The 17,909-nt window shown below is 37.5% G+C and overlaps 2 protein-coding genes across 12 annotated transcripts in view; both read right to left on the bottom strand.

The window, feature by feature from the left end:
* sh2b3 (SH2B adaptor protein 3) overlaps nucleotides 1–8,568 on the bottom strand; it is a 44,140-nt gene extending 35,572 nt beyond the window's left edge. Inside the window, exon 1 of one of the 2 annotated variants that reach the window (XM_024276027.2) lies at nucleotides 8,236–8,568. The gene's annotated coding sequence lies outside the window, so the exon portion shown is untranslated. The remainder of the gene's footprint in view (nucleotides 1–8,235) is intronic. The other variant, XM_024276026.2, reaches the window with a different exon arrangement.
* Nucleotides 8,569–11,095: 2,527 nt separating this feature from the next.
* On the bottom strand, nucleotides 11,096–17,903 carry pheta1 (PH domain containing endocytic trafficking adaptor 1). Of its 10 annotated transcripts, XM_024275673.2 has the most exons (4): nucleotides 16,710–17,903; nucleotides 15,204–15,344; nucleotides 14,610–14,665; nucleotides 11,096–14,087 (listed from the first exon to the last, which is right to left on the bottom strand). In XM_024275673.2, the coding sequence occupies exon 4, from the start codon at nucleotides 14,065–14,067 to the stop codon at nucleotides 13,219–13,221; it is 849 nt and encodes a 282-aa protein (XP_024131441.1). In that variant the 5' UTR covers nucleotides 14,068–14,087; nucleotides 14,610–14,665; nucleotides 15,204–15,344; nucleotides 16,710–17,903; the 3' UTR covers nucleotides 11,096–13,218. The 10 variants fall into 10 exon arrangements, with proteins under 10 accessions (XP_024131441.1, XP_024131447.1, XP_036069477.1 ...); XM_024275679.2 differs by having other exon boundaries at nucleotides 14,606–14,665; nucleotides 15,204–17,903; XM_036213584.1 differs by having other exon boundaries at nucleotides 15,204–17,903.
* Nucleotides 17,904–17,909: the final 6 nt, after the last annotated feature.

Raw genomic sequence — 17,909 nt, 5'->3', positions numbered from 1 at the left:
ACTGTTTTTTATTACTACGTTTGAATTCTAATCCTCTGAATCACTGAATGAAACAGCAATGGATCATTTTATCGTGCATAGAGAGTTGGTGACTGTGCCAGTCTGATGGGGTTAAACAAAAGAATGGGGCTGACGAGAAAAAGAAGAATAGGAGACAATAATTTCAGAAAGGAGCAAGGGGAGGAGGCAGAAAAACAAAGATCACAGAGATTAAGAGAACGAGATAGTGTCGGACCAGACGGGCTGAGGGATGGGGAGGTAAAAGGAGAGGAGATGGCGCCAGGTTTGCAGGCTGAAAGTCCAGGTGACAAAGCAAGTGAGACCAAAGGTTGCTCTGGCTGGGAAGCAATCACAGCCACAGGAAGCCCTGCCCTGGCAAGCAGAAACAAGCACACAAAACCAAAGACACTAATCCATACATGCAAAGTGCACCACCATAGACTGCTGTCATTGGACTGAAATTCTGAGATTGTGTTAAAGACAAATGAAAATTGTGGTTTTGGTGTTCTTAACCCTTGTGCTATCTTATGGGGTACAGATGACCCCACCCTCATATTGATGTGTGATCCCTCCCGTGACAAAGGTGGACAGGATTTCATGTCTGCCACAGACACCAGTGAAGAAAAAAAATCATTGAAGAGAAGAAGTTCAGCGCGCTGTCTTGTGGGTTCCAGATGACCCCACTTCCGATGTAAACATACTTAGCATGCTCTTGTGGCATTTTTTGATGATGAAGGACATATATTAAGAAAATTTAGCTAAAAATTGCTTTTTTATTCAAATATTTGTGAATCAGGAGCAAACAAAAAAATCTTTGGAAAAAGAGCTTATTTATGACCTGCTCCGAGCTTTCAGCAATAGGTCCACAACTCTGAGGCAAATTTCTAGTGAACTACTATCGCTCTGCAGAAATATGTCCAAGAAAACAATAGTTTTTTGGGGGGGTCAAAAATGACATAATCATAATGAGAAGACCATTGGTAACGCTTTTGTACTCTTTTTGATGTGCTTTTGCAATACATCAAAAGATGACCAAAGTGGGCATTTAAAGGCTACAAGTAATAACCTAATTTCGATAGGGGATGAATAAAGTCGTCTGTCTAATTTGAGTTACGAAAACGATAATAATAATGCATTTTCCATATGCTACATATCTTATCTAAATCATATATAGGAAAACAATAACTCCACTACTGTAATTCCTTTTAAAAAAATTAAAATGCCTGTTGAAAATGGAAACATGCCTAAACTCACTCAAGCTTCGGCAAATGTTTGGAAGATTCTGGAGATATCTGACTAAGATGTGGGTCATTGAGAAAATCTCTACAGCAGCAGGAGGATCACAGGGTTTGATGTCCTAATTTAAAGACACTTTTTCCATAACTCTCCGTTTGAAGGGTTAAATGTTGGGGTAGGGAGAAGCCGTAGGAATAGAGGAAGAATTCAGATTCGGTCTTATATGTCATCCCAGTGGAATGTCAAATCCAGTTTTAAGACTTTAAGTCTAGACTACTGAACAACACATGTGGTCCAGGTGGGAGACAAAAGAAGAGACAAGAATGAATGTTCCCACTAGTGGGATAAAAAGTCTCCTGTTCCCACAGTAAAGCGTACAACAGGGTGTTGGACAGTACACTTGAGCTTTGTGCCAAAATTTTTAGAAAAACTGAACAGCTTTTCTTTATCTTTTTAACTTGTAGAAACCAAATCAAGAAATGTTTGCGATGGGGCATGACACTAATATGTGTTTTTTTTCCTTCAATTTTCAAGTTTTTGAACATGTTTAAAACTTAACAACAACAAAAGAATGAAATGCTCAACAGATGGAGACTCCCTAGAGAATGTAGTTTGCTGATCTTGTCCACTGCTGGGATTAAAATGCTACAGGAGTTAAAGGAGTTAAAGCATTTCAGCAAAAATGTTCATGTGTTTTCATGCATCAGTGATTTGGCCATTTGGTAAAGACTCCTTCCAGAGAAGGTGTTTCCAGAATTATCCCACTATTGACCTGTAAATGACCTAAAGACGTGTTGGAGAGATTACATCTCGCAGCTGGACAGAGAATGCCTCCGACTTCCCCTGAAGGAGCTGGAAAGCATGGCTGTGGAGCAGGAGGTCTGGAGACATAAACAGACTGTTTCCTAACCACTTGGAAAAGAGGTTACAAATGTTTCTAGGTGAGGAAAAAGAATTCTGACAACTAAAATTAGAATACTTTTGATCAAAAACACCTGAATTGTGAAACTGGGTAGCTGTGAATTGTGAGAACTGCATAAGTATTAAAAGAAGCAAGTCATTCTGAATTTCCCTTGGTTCTGACTTACACTTGTGCACATTTGTCACTTCTTGTCAATAAAACCCCAAATTAAAATAAAAAACTGTGGCAGCCTACCTGACTTTCTCTTACAAAGTAATCCTAAACTTAAAAATGCTATTATTGAAAGTGAATCGAGAAAAACACAAGTAAGAAATATTAATTTCCCCATTGTGGGACAAATAAAGGTTTTCTTAATCTTAATCTTAATACATTTGTATGAATCCAAATCCATTACTCTTTTTTTTTTAAATGTTCAACAAACGTATCAGCAGGCTTGTGAGGTTAGTCGGGTCCAACAGAACTGACTGTAAGCATGAACTCATCTATCCTTTGACTTCACCTTTTAAACATGAGTACGGCATAGTGCAGTAAAATACATAAAAATATTGAGGTCCAAAGAAAATTCGAACTGTAACTGGTTAATATTGTGTAAAAATAAGTAGGAACAAACCTTAAACAAACAGAGCAGAAAGTGAGACGCACACAGACAGGGTGAAGTGAACCCTGAAACCTGAGATAAATTTGCCATTTAATCCTGTATCGTGAGGATGCCATCATTTAATCCAAGGAAAGAAGAGAACAGGCAACGAGGCATCTTGAAATTATTTGAAGAAACACGGAAAGACTTTTAAGTGTCAATGTAACAGCCAAATTAGTTCTACTTATAAAGAAAAAACTGTTAAAATTATTTTGTTTTACAAAGTATCCAATAAAAACTTTACACATGAACGCTATTGACTTAAAAAATCCTTCTTGCCTGTTTTTTTTTTTTTTTTTAGTATTTAAAGCACGAATAACAAGCTTGGAGAAAAACTCACAGTTTGGTAAAATAATGCTTTATATATCAATCCTAATATTACTGGTTCCTTCTGAAAAACTCCAAATGACGCAGAAACTTTAGTAAATACCTCTCTTTGTGTCACACATGTTGTTCTTTGTTGCATACATACACAAATACACGGGGTTTTGTTTTGGCTAAAAAATATTTTAGCTGAGTCTCATGTTTCCACAACAATAACACAATGCAGCTTTTCTTGAGATGCACAAAAAAACCACTCTGTGGTCGTTTCCTGCAGTCTGGGAACGGACAGGGCCAAGAAAAGTCTGTGATAACACAAAAATCCCACTGCGTTTAAAAAAAAAGGTTTGTGGGATTATTTACCTTCATTTGAGCAAAAACTTGAATTATTTTAATCTCTAGAAGGGCTTCTATTAGGAAGGTGAATACATCCTTTTAAGGAAAAACATCGATCATCTCCCAAATATTTCCCAGTGGCTTTTTAATCGTGTCATTTTGAGCCAAAATAAAAAAAAAACTGTAGTTTTCTAGTTTCTGCAGGGCAGCAGCAGATCATTAGAGTGGTGGGCGGGACCGTTAGCGCTGAGCAACACCCCCATTCTCTCTCCCGCTAGCTTACAGCCACTCACAACCCCAACCTAACAACATCAGAGTTATCCAGCTGTACATTTTTTGGATGAGGAAAACAAAGATGTACATGGATCTAGTAATCTACAGCGGATGTATCAGAGTGGAACAAGCAGAGAGCTTTCAGCCCAACCAGAACAAATACACTCTTTGTTTAAACAGCATTTTTGTCTGCTTCTGATTCACAATGAGAAATACTCTGAAACACAATTTTATACTTAATTTCCCTAATATATGTCCTCCATTATCAGAAAAATGCAGCAAGAACACGTTAAAAACCCAATTTTCCTCGACCTTAATGAATTGGATTACCTTAGTTATTTAAACTGAACGGGGGTTGAATTAGGACGCATAATCACAAAGAAAATTACAAAAGTTTTGATTTATACAGAAGTAAAGACAAAGAAAATCAAATCTGTTGTTTCAACCACAAGCAAGCGCACTGCAAGTTAACCACGAATTGGAAAAATATGGCCGACAGTTCATGTTCTGATTGCAGTTTGAATGTCATAGAAATGCAAAGGAACAGAAACTTTTTATTTTTGCTTCCCCCAACACACATTTTATACGTGACCATATCTCTAAAACAAATGCCAATAGCTCTGCAATTTGCCCATCAGTATAAATGACTAATACAATGAAAATAATAAGAATAAACAAATAAAAAGTTAATTTTGATCAGTAAAAAAAAAAAAAAGAAAAGATTACTCAAATTTTAGTTGGGGAAAAATGCAGTCTGCAGAGCATCAAGTAAAAAGTGAAATACAAACTATAAAAGGATATTTTCAGCATCACAGCTACAAAAAGCTGAAAGGAACTCTTAACCAGCACTGCAGTTTCTAAATGTCAAACAATATTTTGTCATTTGCAGCTAGGCTGAGTCAAATCAATACTATTCACCAATTCATGCATTCAAGCGTGACAAAAAAAGTGTAACAGACATCTTTGTCTGAAATCTGAAATCCACAAACCCTTCATGAATGACTCATTCCTTCTTCAGATGCGTTTCTGATTCAGTGTGAACTGAGAAGTCGGATGGCAATGTTTACGATGTGCAATAATACTACAGTGTGTGTGAATAACTGTCCGAGACTGTTCCAGGGCTTCTTCAGTCACTGATCTGCTGTGAATCATCCGCAGCCATCTGACTTCCCGGAAGGCTATTCCAGCGATCCGTTTTTCCACATTTGAACTCGCGAGGAGTTTCTACAAAACACCCCTTTCTGATGAACAAATTTCACCCCATAAAGTTGTTCTTCTGTGGCAGAAAGTTCTGTTTTAGTGTTCGCAACACATATTTGCAGACTGATGCAAACAGGGTGTTCTGTGTGGGAATGGGACCTCAGTTCCCTTTCAGATGGGAAAAAACACATTTAATACTATATAAGTTGACAAAAACTTCTATCTACTTTATATAAAATATTTAACTTTATCATGTAGATGTTCCTGCTTTGTTCTGTATTTGCGGAACCTACAAAAACATGTAAAAAAAGGGTATTTTTAAAGTATTACTATAATTTTGGGGGGAAAAGTAGAGCCCACATGCCTGCTCACACTATCTGTGACATACTTGCAATACTGTAAGCATACTAGGCCTATAATCAACATTCTTTGAACATAACAACAGGGGTGCATTTAGGGCAAACACACACACAGATCTTCTTAAAGCTCTAATTAATAGTCCCAGGAGAAACATGTTGATTCCCCCTGAACATTAGCACAAACATTGTACAGGTAAGAGCTTCAACTTCTATCAAATCTGTTTGTCTTTGGTGACAATTCAGGCTTAAAGCTGAGATTTTAGGATATGGTAGCCACATGTCCTTCAGTCCAAGTCCTACAAATAAACATCAGCTGCTCAAAAGTGTGTATAAAGCTAAAGGAGGCCTCAATCGTCAACAAATTGAGGTTTGGTTTCCGTCCACGCTCTGCACTGATCTGCATGCTCTTTCTGTCTTTTTTTTTTCTTACTTTCAAGAATTTGACCCCCATCTGTTATCTCCCACGGCTCCTCTATCCTTACGCCTCCTTCACCCTCCCCTGTCCTCCTCAGGGAGCACCGAAGGGTCAGACCTCTCTCGTGGTCTCATCAGTTGATTTCTTAGAACCCCTGGAGGAAACGGAAAAGCTGACGTCTGATAGCATCTCTGGTAAAGGACGTGAAGCCATGACATTGTCCGATACTCAACTGATAGGCAAGGCTGCAAAGTCGGCGACTTCTTGCTTTTTTGTGCGACTGATATCATGCTTGCATGCATGCATGCACAGCAGTTCCACTAAAAAAAAGTCGCAATCGCTGCTTTCAAGGAAACATTTCGAGATAAAAGGTAAAGATTAAATTCACCAAGCATATATTCATATCAAATGGAGAAAATCTTGATCTCACTAAAGAAGTGTCATGCTGTTATCAGGGGAGAAACTTTGAAGCTTTACAGAGACGTTTCTGTCATAAGAAATACTCCTCTAATGGGGTAATGCATTAAAATAAAAGGGGTTGTTAAATTATTAGAGTATAACTGCATCATGTGTGATTTACACAGTTATGAACAGTGTCTTCTTTGTTTCTTTTGGCCGGAGTATAACTTGACTAAAGAGATAACCCAATCTCACCAGTAAGGAGATTCACAAGAAAGAACACTTTAGAGAAAATTCTCAGATTTTCTTGTTATTGAATAAATCAACTGGTAATCGGTCAGCAATGAAAGGCCATTGAAAGGCGATAATAGTGGCACATCTGTCAGCAACAAATCCTTAATTGCACAATCAGTTAGTTCCACAACTTGAAGACGTGCGCATTTTATCACATTTAAAGGGCCTTGAGGTGTGATGAGCATTTCTAAATAATAGAATGGTAATCTCAGCCGGGTGCAGAAAATAAATGTAATCCTCTGGTTTTAGCAGAAAAGGGATGTGTGAAATGTATAATTTATTGGGTTGTATCCTTGACTGACACTATGAAGATCACATCTGATTACATTTATGGGAAATTATAGTATTTATGAACCAAATAAATAGTTAAAAAATGATAAAACATTTACATTAGTGATCTAATAGGTAAATAAATAGGATTCCTAATGCCTTTGTTTTTAAAGTTTGAGCTTAGTCAACATTACCTGGCCCTAAAAAAAGTCTAAAGGTGAGATTTGAAGGTGTAAAATTACCCACCAACTGCTACAAAATAAACAAACAAAACTAGGAATGTATAAAACTAATATGTAGCTACTTTCTACGCTTTGACAATGTAAATAGCACACTAAACAGCAACACTTGCACGTTGTTATTACTAACGTAGGTTAGCTTCAAAGTTTGATTTGCATAAAACGGTTGGAATTACAACAAGATTGGAAAGATATGCAAGACACTCCCATTGAAAATGTATTGAAACAATGGAAGTCAACTAACTTTCACGTAGAAAATCTCTAAAATGAATCAATCTAAATGCACAAGTAACTCGTCTACATGTTATAACAGAACAGTGCAATCTGGATTTCAAATTAGCCATTATTATAAAGTGGTTTATGCAAAAATCGACATGATTGTAGATGATTAATGTCTATCTAATAGTTTCATTTAGAGATTTTTGCATATGAGGTGACACCAAAAATTATTCAATGTAATCTCTATGTTATTATCCATTTATAATAACCTGGACATCTAAAAACAATATGGACTGAGTCACATTTTAAGTAGTTTGATGCCTTTTTTGCTTGCTTTTTGTGTAGCACTTTGGGACAACCTGGTTTGTGAGATAAATAATGTAAACAAAACCACCACAACAAAAGGCCAAACTTTAAACTACAAGCAGGTTTTTGAAAACACACACAGCCAGGAGACACAACTTGATATAGTACTCCACAACACCTTTGATTTCCTGACACATAACACTTCACATCGAAACAAAGTACCTGCTTCCCACATGTTGCTGTTCTCAATCCTAATGGCTGCCTTGTATACAATAACAACAACACATTCAGTTTTGCAATTGCTATTAAAGTATATATAAATGTGTGGACAGGTAAGTGATCTCCACGAGGTTCAGGTGATAGGATAATTTCCTAAATGCAACCCGGGGTTTAGGGTTGCGTCATCACCATGGTGACCGCCGATAGTTCTGCACCTAAAACTTGTTACCTTCTTTCACAAGTTCACTCGTACTCAGTCCACCGTTTAGCTCCACCGTGCACGTGCTCTGTAAACTATATTTAGACCAAGCAGAAAAGATAGAGCCACTAAATGTTTTCAAAAGGTCAGAAAAAAGTTCACTTTTCTGCGCAAGAACTACTCTAAAAGAGAAGGAAGACCCTTTAAACTTCAGACAGGCACTTTTTTTTTATTATTCTGGACAACCGCAGTTTCCATTTTAACTACAGCTTGATAAGATGACTGCCTTATTACTACGGTCAATTTAAGGGATTAATCCGCACACACTAACAATTAGCTAATGCACAAGCTTTTTAAACAGGGATAGACTTGTGTTGCACAGGATACTCACGTTCTCCGTTATCTCGGACGGGCACCCACCGCAGCACGTCGACTAACCACCAAGTTGGACTTCGCATAACGGAAATGTGTTGAGAAGCATCAAAAGTAAGTCTAGGCGACGTCGGTGAAGAGCAGATATAAGTGGACATCCGAGCAAGAGCAGCACGCCGAAAAGGTCGCTGTTTTCTCGCTCATGTTGACCGCATGCGACTGGTCCTCGGCGAAAAAATAGGAAAAGAAACTTTCAGCCATGAACTTGACGCGGAAAAAAAGAGGCTACTGCTCATTTCCGCTGTCAAAAGAAAAAAAACTGCCGCGGTCCAAGCAAGTCTGTGGTAGTTTGGTAAAGATGGTGGGATTAGTAAACACCATTTCCGGTAAGATTGTTTTCTTCAAAATAAGAGACGTACAGTTTGGTAGGTATGTAGTCACAACTTTAGCTGCCAGATTCAGTGGCAGAACCGATTAGAAAGTTAAGCAAAAATGAAACATTAAATGCACAAATCTTATTAAATGGCTCTTAAAGTCTTCTAACATTTCATGGATTGCCTTAATTTCTCAAAAATCTCATTTTTTTATATCTGCAAATGTTGTGTACTGTTATGTAAAATGCATTTTAGCGAATACTAAAATCTTAAAAATCCTATTAGACTACCTAACTTACGCTATTTTCTCCCAGCTTTTAAAAATACAATTTACAGTTGAAAGTGATCACTATTTTAATTAAAATGGGCATTTGTTGGATTATAACTTTTACACACTAAATAATGTATTTCAGTCAAAACGTAAACATTTGTTTTATTTTGAAATTACAGAACAGGAAGTGTATTAAACTACTGTTGGAAGCCTCCCGGACAAGAACGGAATGTGAAAGATGAAGAAAGCGTCCCATCTTTTAGTGCCAAGTCTTGCTGAAAGAAACTTTTCAACCAGAAAGTGAACTTATTTTGACCGCATCTTGTGGTAATATTCATATTGCATCAGATTAATCTTTGTTAAAGTTTTTAAACACGCTTTAAACTTTTAAAACAACCCTAAACTAAACAATCAACCCACTAATACCTACACTTTCTTATATTTAAGTATGGAAACTTCTGTTAGTAGTTTCTTTGTTGTAGCAATACTTATTGGTAATAAAAATGACACTTTATTTATCTTTAAAATTGTATCAATATTGTGAGGAGTATGCATTTGTAGGATGAGCTGTATTCATTGACAAATATTTTGATAAAAAACTAATTTTTCTGTTGCTTTTGATTCTTAATATGAACTTTGAATTATCCAAATGTGGCCATTCAGGAGTCAGATTGTTGCACCTGTAAGCTGCTGCTTGAGGCGTCTGTTCCTGGAGAGCCTTCAATTGATCTGAATGTATATTGTTTGCAACAGTGTTGCTGTTCAGAAGCAAAGTTTTTAGGAGTATAGAATTGCATTTACATGCATAAATCTAAAAAATCAACAAAAAAGTTTGCACGTTTATTAAAAAGAAATAAAGAATGAAGGTTCACCAAGTCACATTGATAGAAAATATGCATGACTTGGCCTTATTTCTTTTTTCATTCAGTAAAATTGTAAATCTCCAGTAGATCTGTGTCCTCTGTGATACATGGTGTATTTTATTTTGAAAGGAAATTGTGCTGCTGTCAAAAAAAAAAAAAAAAAGATATTTAGAAAAATATTTCTTTATCAGTTTAACGTAATTAATGTAAATAAATGAAAGCTAAATTTTACAAACTAATGGCTTAATGGTCACAAAAACAATGCACATTTTTCTCAATGGTGGGGTCTTAATTTGTAAGAAACTGGACCTTTTAGCGTAAAAAGTTGCAGACCCCTGCCCTATGTAATATGGAGATTTTAGGCTGGTGTTCCATAAAATTAAATGAGGCAAAAAACCAAACTGGAGGGCAAGTTTCAAACATCTATTGGTGTTGCAGGCTATAAAATGAGGGTCCTGAAAAGACAATGCCTCAGGAAGACTGTGCAGTCACTGCTGTAAAACAGGCCTCGAGGGCCGCATTTCTGCATGCTTTCCAACATGCCATGCTCTGCCGTGTTCTACTTGGCTGAACACACCTGAACCAGGTAATCAGTCATGAGTAGAGCTTTGATATCTGAAAATCATGCATACACTGTGGCCCTCGAGGCCTGGAGTTGCCTATTCCTGCTGTAAAAAATGGCTTGGACAACCCACGAACAGACACCACACAGCAAATCAGCCTAAAAATGAGCCAGGGGGTCTGTCATGACCTGCGCTTCAATAAAACTCAAGTTATAAAGTTACCTCAAATATTGTCAATTTATTGGCAATAGAAGCAACATTTATCATTAAAAAACACACACATTTGTGCATTGTTTATGTATGACTTACTTGTAAAATGTTGGGTCTGTAAAAGCAAATGTAAGTTATTAATTATGAATATTGAGATAAAGGTAAAACTACATTTTTAAAACATATTTTAAATAATTTAAACCAAGTCTCCTGCAAGATGAGTCAGTCAAGACAAAATATGTCGTCCAGCGCCCCCTGGTGAGCGCCAGACTGCAGAGCAGTCCTCAATTGAGGAAGAACATATGACCAAAACAAACCTATTGTCTGACAATATAGAAAACAACACAAATATAAAAAAATACACTTTTTTACTTGATATTAAACAAGGTTTATTGATTGGTTTGTAAAAAATATTTCAGTACAAAAGACATTTTGACAATTTAGCACATTAACACATTCAAATGTCCGAATGTAAAATCATTTTTGTATGTACTTCAGGACAACAAACATTATTTTTAGACAATAGACATTCATTTTTTTTCTGTAGGTCAGTAACTATTGATAACTGTCTTGAAAAAGTAATACAACAGTTTTGAGAATACATGTCAAAAGTACAAGGATTGCCTTGAAAAAGCCTCCCTTTTAGTCTTTTTTTTTTCAAGTTTTTGTTTTGTGCACACGTAAAGTTTGGCAGAAATGATTGCACTGTGAACCAGTGCTATTATCAAAATAAGATTGTACCGAGATTAGCAGTGAAAAAGTAACGGAAGGCACGAATACACCTATAATTATGCAAACTTAATATAAAAATATTTTAAAACAACATATAATCTGGTATTAGAAAAGCAAAGGAAAGAAAGTCAATCATGAGTTTAGATGTTCACAGTGAGTTCCATCTCTCAATAACTTTCAGGTTACATTGACACAAAAGCAACAGGCCTTTTTAATTGCATATATCTCTATTGCAGTGGTTGGTCTGTGAATTCAAGGACAAACTTCGTATGAACAGAGGGAAATGTTGGTCACGGGGGGCAATAACGACCCGACATCATGGCCGCTAACACAGGAGCTAAAAATAAAAAGTGTGTTGCTTGGAGCTTGACATCTAGCTTCCACCATGATCTCTGGGGACTGTGGAGAGGATGTTCCAACATTAGTGTTTGGAGAAAGGTGAACTTAAGGTTCTCCAAACATTACAGCAAATATGTAAAAGCCAGAGCTCCGGCTTTTGATCGGACTTGAAAACATTTGACTTCCTTATTTATGCATCGAGTTCAGCTTTGAAACGTTTTTATTACCAAGACGGAACGTCTTAAGCAGCACCGAATAAGAGGTAAAATGTCAAGCCACCTGGGCCACACAGATGTCTTTTGTGCAACAACTTTTTCTATTTTTTTTTTCAAATTCTCTTTAAGATGTCCCCTCAAGCTAGAATGATGAGGCTAAATGTGTTCAAAAGGTGGGAACACTGTCAATATGTTTTTCCAACAGTTACAATGGATTTTATTAACAATTTGCAAGCCTGTGTAAATATTTTTGTACATACCGGTACATTTTTTTTAGTCAGTTAGCAGCATGTTAGCAGAAGCTTTTATCCCAGGTGAATTCCAAAAAAGCAGAATCATAATGAACCTGCAGGCACCATCAGTTTTCATTCAGAGAGCATGAAGGGTTGCAGACCTGGATAAAAGTCTTCAGGTACCCTGCAGAAAATGCCAAAGGGCTTTGAATCTGATGCGGGGAGCCGTATGCCGTCAGTCCAGGAATCTGCACAGTGGTGTGATGTGTCCTTTTTTGGTAATTAAAAATCAGTCGTGCAGCAGCATGTCAGGTCGTATGTAGAGCTTTGAGTTCTGCGGGTTACCTCGTTATAAGGTCATTGTTGTAATCAAGCCGATGACAAGTGCCTGGATAAAGTATTACGTGACATAAAAGGCTTACTCACTCCGATGAAAATCGTGTTTTTAACATGTTCTTGTGGCATTTTTCTGGTGATAGAGGACATATATTAAGAAATCTAATCCTAAAACTGCAGTTCTGAGTATGTCTTTATTCAAATTGGTTTGAATCAGGAGCATTTGAAAAAATGTAGTTTGAAGAAGATTGTATTTGTGACGTAGAAGATACAATCGTTCGAGCTAAATCAAAATTGTACTGGATAGCTCAGATATTGCTCGCCATTTTTTTTGCAACGCTAATTTTAGTTTGGGGCTGTAAGAGAGCAAGTGTGCATGTAAACGGATGAGTGATGGGAAGGGGGGTGTGGTTGCTCCACACCAACAGTCCAACCCACAACTCAGAGGTGAATTTTGAATGAACAGCTGCTGCCCTGGAGAAATTATGTCCTAGAAAACTATATGGGTTTTTTCAGATTTTGGCAAAAAACTGCAACATATTACTTGAAAATTATTTTATGATGATCTAAATGGGGCTTTAAGTACATATTTACATGTCATTGTCAAGTGTTTAAAAACTAGAAAAGTGGAACAATTTCCATTTCTTTAATTGAGAATAATATCAAGAGTTTAAAATTCAGAACACACTTGTTCTCTTGTGCCAGACAAGAGTTGGAATAAGTCCTAAAACGTGTTTATGAATGTTAGTATAAAGTTTAAGCCGTCGACTGAGAATGTTGTGACAGTTTTGTGCAGCTTTGAGACTTGAAAGAAGTGGTAAACTGAAGCAAAAATAAAAAAGAAATGACGATCCTCCTGTGGGATTTCACTGACTCTGGAGCCACTGCTCTCTCAGTTCCATTACCTCTTTACCATACCAGTCATGAAGCTTGGAAAAGCAGCCGGTGCCAGGGCAGACTGGACTCTCCAGTGATGCTCCTCTCCTCCGAGGTGGCACTGGTGGAACCCCAGAATCTGCAGAGCCTTCCCAGACTGCACAGGATGCTGTTCCCTCACCAGAGCCGTTGGCGCAGGAGGCAAGAGGTTTAGTCCATATGACTCCATTCTCCCTGGAACCCCTAGAGATGAGCTGCACTTCTTCCTGCTGGCTTTTCTGAGCCATATGAGGGGTCGTCATGGATGGGGTACTTGACGACGAAGATAAGGAAGATGCAGAGGATGATAGAAAGGATGAGGCAGACCTGGATTGTACCATTTGATTAAGCGGGGATGGTTTGAGCCTTCCCTGCTGCCCATCACCAACGCCGCCCCCTGCAGCTTCTTGGATCTCCTCCAGCTGCCTCTCAAGCTCCTTCACAACCAGCCTCATGTAGTCAAAGCTGGCTCTTGACAGCGCCTTCACCCAAGACTCCATGGATGCCTGGCTCTCAGCAACCAACTTGTACACCCTAGATTTGGCACAATCAAACTTGATGGCGAAGGCAAACTCCTCTATGGAGTCGCACAGCTCCACCGTACATCCCTCCAGAACGATGACCCCGATGGGCTCTCGACTGTCACGGTCCTCGAAGTAGAAAAGCATGTTCCCTTTAAGGACAAACCAGCGCCGGTGATAAGCGGTGTTTCGTTCTCCCTTTTTGAAGAGGAAGCCTGTTTTGTCTGGCGGTGAGTCACAGGTGGCATAGTGTGCCACACTGCGTTCATTCAGCTTCATCTTTTCCTTTATTTGTTCACCTAGAAAAACAAAAGTCACCATTTAATAAAAAAAAAACAATAGCCAAGAGTGTCAGAATAGCATGCTGGCTTTTAAGGGACCCGTTTCTATAAGCATTTACTAAAGGATAACTAATAATTATGTCAAAAATATTTGGACAAGCCAGGAGTCTTAGGGCTACCAATTTCTAGCAGAGGACACAAATTCTGTTAGGGATAACTACCTTGGCACAACACCGGTACTAGCAAGGTGTAGCTAATAAAGTGGTCAGCAAGTGTAGAACGAACCAAAACAAAACTGTGACTCAAAAATTAAGGTTTAAACTGAATTGTGGGGAAAATTAGTTGTTTTATCCTGACTTTTTACTGCTGATTAGATATGTTCAAACATTAAGAGAATGAGTTATTGTAAACAAAACATAAAAATAAAACAGGCTAAAAAACAGTTAATATAACATGTTATCCACCTGTTTAGTGTACAATTTTGTTTTTATACATGCTCCTCAAATAGCAAACGTAGTAGGATTTATGCTACTCACGTACTTATCACAGAGGAGTCCTCTCATCCCACCTGGAATCTCAGCTCATCCTCCGTCTGCCTTCACAAATAGACACCATCAGAACAGCTTGTATCACACGTAAACCTTATTGGTTATCCATACGTCAAGCACCCGACAATACTGTCCGGTTTTAGAACCAAATGACAAATATTTTCCACATCAGTTGTTCCCTTTTCCCCCCAACCTTCTCACTTTGTCGTGTTAACTGTGACTGGATGGATGATTCAGAGTCGACGAGAACAAGAAACTCACAAATCTTTGACCAATAAAAAAAGAGGAGGAAATGTCCTTTTAGACGTACGATTTAAAAACGCCCGTGTAAGCTAAAAACACACACACGTCCTATTGTGTGCCAACTAGCTGCTACGTTTTCAGCTACTTTGGTGGAGCTACCGTTCAACCTTTCCTCGCCTAAAAGTTGTGACAAAAGCGCTACAATGTGTGATAAAACAAGATGTCACCTACTGAAAAGTTAGAATATTCCTGTTGTTTATCATTTACGTGTTCCTTTTTTCCCCTTCTTTTCTTGCCCCATTGTCACGTGATCAATTTTACGTTGTGACTTGTATATGTTCACCTAGTCATCTGAGGTGGGCGGTGTTATCCACTTTGTGAAAGAACTCCTTTGACGCGTGGTGAGGAGGATAAAGCGGGACGCACGGTTACAGTGAACAGGCAAACCCCATCTTTGTCCTTGGGAACTTGGAATTTTAAGCAGCTAATAAAAAAAACAGAAATACATGTTACTTAAGAAAATACTTTATTTTGATTTATAAGTCTGATTTTATATTTTTTTAGCAGTCTACAGGGAAAAATGAGAACTGAAATCCCACTTGTTATACCATTAAAATAAATACGTTCACAAATCATCTCTAAAAATGATCGTTCAACCAACCAAGTTCAGGCAAATGCTGTTGATTATCCCTACATATTTTATTTATATTAAAGATGTTTATCTAATATTAGGGCCTGCTTTTAAAAAATGCAATCAGATTATGTTCAATCAACATTTTCCTCCATTCAACAAAATAAAGATCCATTTCTGTGTGAACTTTGTAAAGAGAAGCCACAGTAAATAATTCCTGGAACCTGAACTATTTCATTTTGCAAAAATGTAAAGTGACTAGTATAAATTAATAAAATGAGAAAGTAAACACATTTTTGAAATTCATCCCAATTGAAGAAGCAAATTCCAAACAGATTTTCTATTAATCTTCCAAAATAGATTGCGTCTTTTGACAGCAATGGCTTTATTGTGGTTCTGTGTCAACAGTGAGTTTATAAAGATTTATATTATTTTGTATTTTGCAGTCAAGTAAAGACAAAACAAGGTCATTTTCACGCTGTTAACCAACCAAGCTCAGGCAAGTGCCTTGTACTTAACCCTATATATTTTATTTAGCTTAATGTAATTAATATATTGATGTGAAATCATAGATATGAATTTGTGTGAAATGATGATGTGCGCTTCTAAAATGCATTAGGAACCATATTCTGTCCACTTTTTCTCTGCATTTAAAAAAATTTAAACACATTTCTTCATGTAAAAAGAACACAGAAATAAAATATAACATTTTTAAGGGGTTTTGGGAAGTGATTTCAAATAATGTTTCGTGGTATTCTTGTACATTTAAGGATTTATTTTAAGACAGCAGTTACAATAGTTAATGCAAATGCACAGATGCCAAACTGCTGTCCTCAAGGGTGAGAATCCTGCTTGTTTTTTAAAAAAATCCAGCCAAAAAAAAGGACACCTGAAGCAGGTAATCAGTAGCAGGCAGGACTGGAATATCTGATAAACAACCTGCCCTCGAGTTCAACACTCCTGAGCTAAAGGATTTAAACGTTAGGAACCACTTACAAGAAGGCTGCTTAGGGCGTTATTTTAACTGAAATATTAGTCAGGAAGACTTACTGAAGATTAAGCTGGATATTAGAATGGAGATGAAAGGTGATTTCTTGATGTTAGCGATTAGAGGAAAAGGGTCAAACTGGCTCTTGATGACAGAAAGAGGCATGAAATAATTAGCCTTCACAACCAAAGCATGCAGCAATCCACTTCTGAATGCGCAGCACGACTAACCTTAAGGCAGGTGGACTACAGCAGCAGAGGATAATGCTGAGTGTCAGTCCTGTCAGAGATAAGAAGAGGAAACTGAGCCACCACTTTCTAAGGACTCACTAAAATTGGACAGGAGAAGATTAGAAAATGTTGCCTGGTCTATTGGGTCAGAATGATACATAAAAACATGGACCTTTCTGGGCTGAAATCAAAAATGATCTCAATTCGTTTAAATTAGCTTTCATTTCCTTTTCTGATACTCACAAGTCACCTTGACCACGTCCAAAAATATGAAGCTAATGTCATTTGCTGATTAGATTCCAGCATTATAGTAAACGTTGAGCAGGTTTAAATGTTAATAGGGCTGATAAATATGCTTAACTTCAACCAATCATTTTTTTTCCTTTTTACATTCCTATTAGCGCCTTGGCTCACATTAACTACAAGGATAAACTCCAGTCCTCATCTTTAGAGCTAAAAATATTTCAGATCTTTCACTTTTTTTTCTTTTTGTAGGCCACTACTGCCCTACCCTGACCCTCTGCTTTAATTATGAGGCAGTCAAAGCCGGAGTCTGTATGACCACGACAGATCGCAATGACCTCATTAAAACACATTTCGCCAGCAGTTCATGACCTTAAGTACAGGCCGCCTGCAATCTCATCACACTCATTTTTAGCTAACAGATACAGCTGATGATGCCATGTTTAAGTAATGTTGTCCTCAAGTTGCTTTCTAGTAGACTCATGAAAAACAAAGCATGTGACCACAGTTTCTGACAGAAACAACTTTTTTTAAATTATGCACATACACCAGCAATGAAGTGCAAAGTTTTTACTTCTCACAAGTTAAGAGTTTGTGAACACAACAAAACATCACAGACAGTTTTCAAGACAATCTGATTGTCTTTTGAACCGGCTCTTTGTGGTTCCAGACAAAGGTCATGTATCCAAACTTTACTCCAAACGAGAGCGACAGGGATGACTTTTCAAGAGGGGCGCCTCTAATTTACATTACGCAGGACTATGAGTGTTAAAATAATGATACTCAACAATTGTCCATCTTTGTATTTTCCAGAATTGCCCATTTTTTTTTAAATGTTATCATTTGTTTTTTATCCTGACTTCATAGCCTCTAAATACCAGAGGTGGGACCAAGTCATTGTTTTGCAAGTCCGAGTCAAGTCCCAAGTCTTTGTCCTCAAGTCCGAGTCAAGTCCCA

The sequence above is a fragment of the Oryzias melastigma genome, linkage group LG9 (assembly GCF_002922805.2).
Source record: "Oryzias melastigma strain HK-1 linkage group LG9, ASM292280v2, whole genome shotgun sequence".
NCBI classification, from domain to species: Eukaryota; Metazoa; Chordata; class Actinopteri; order Beloniformes; family Adrianichthyidae; genus Oryzias; species Oryzias melastigma.
The sequence above is the reverse complement of the archived record's forward strand: the minus strand, read 5'-3'. Positions and strand labels throughout refer to the sequence as shown.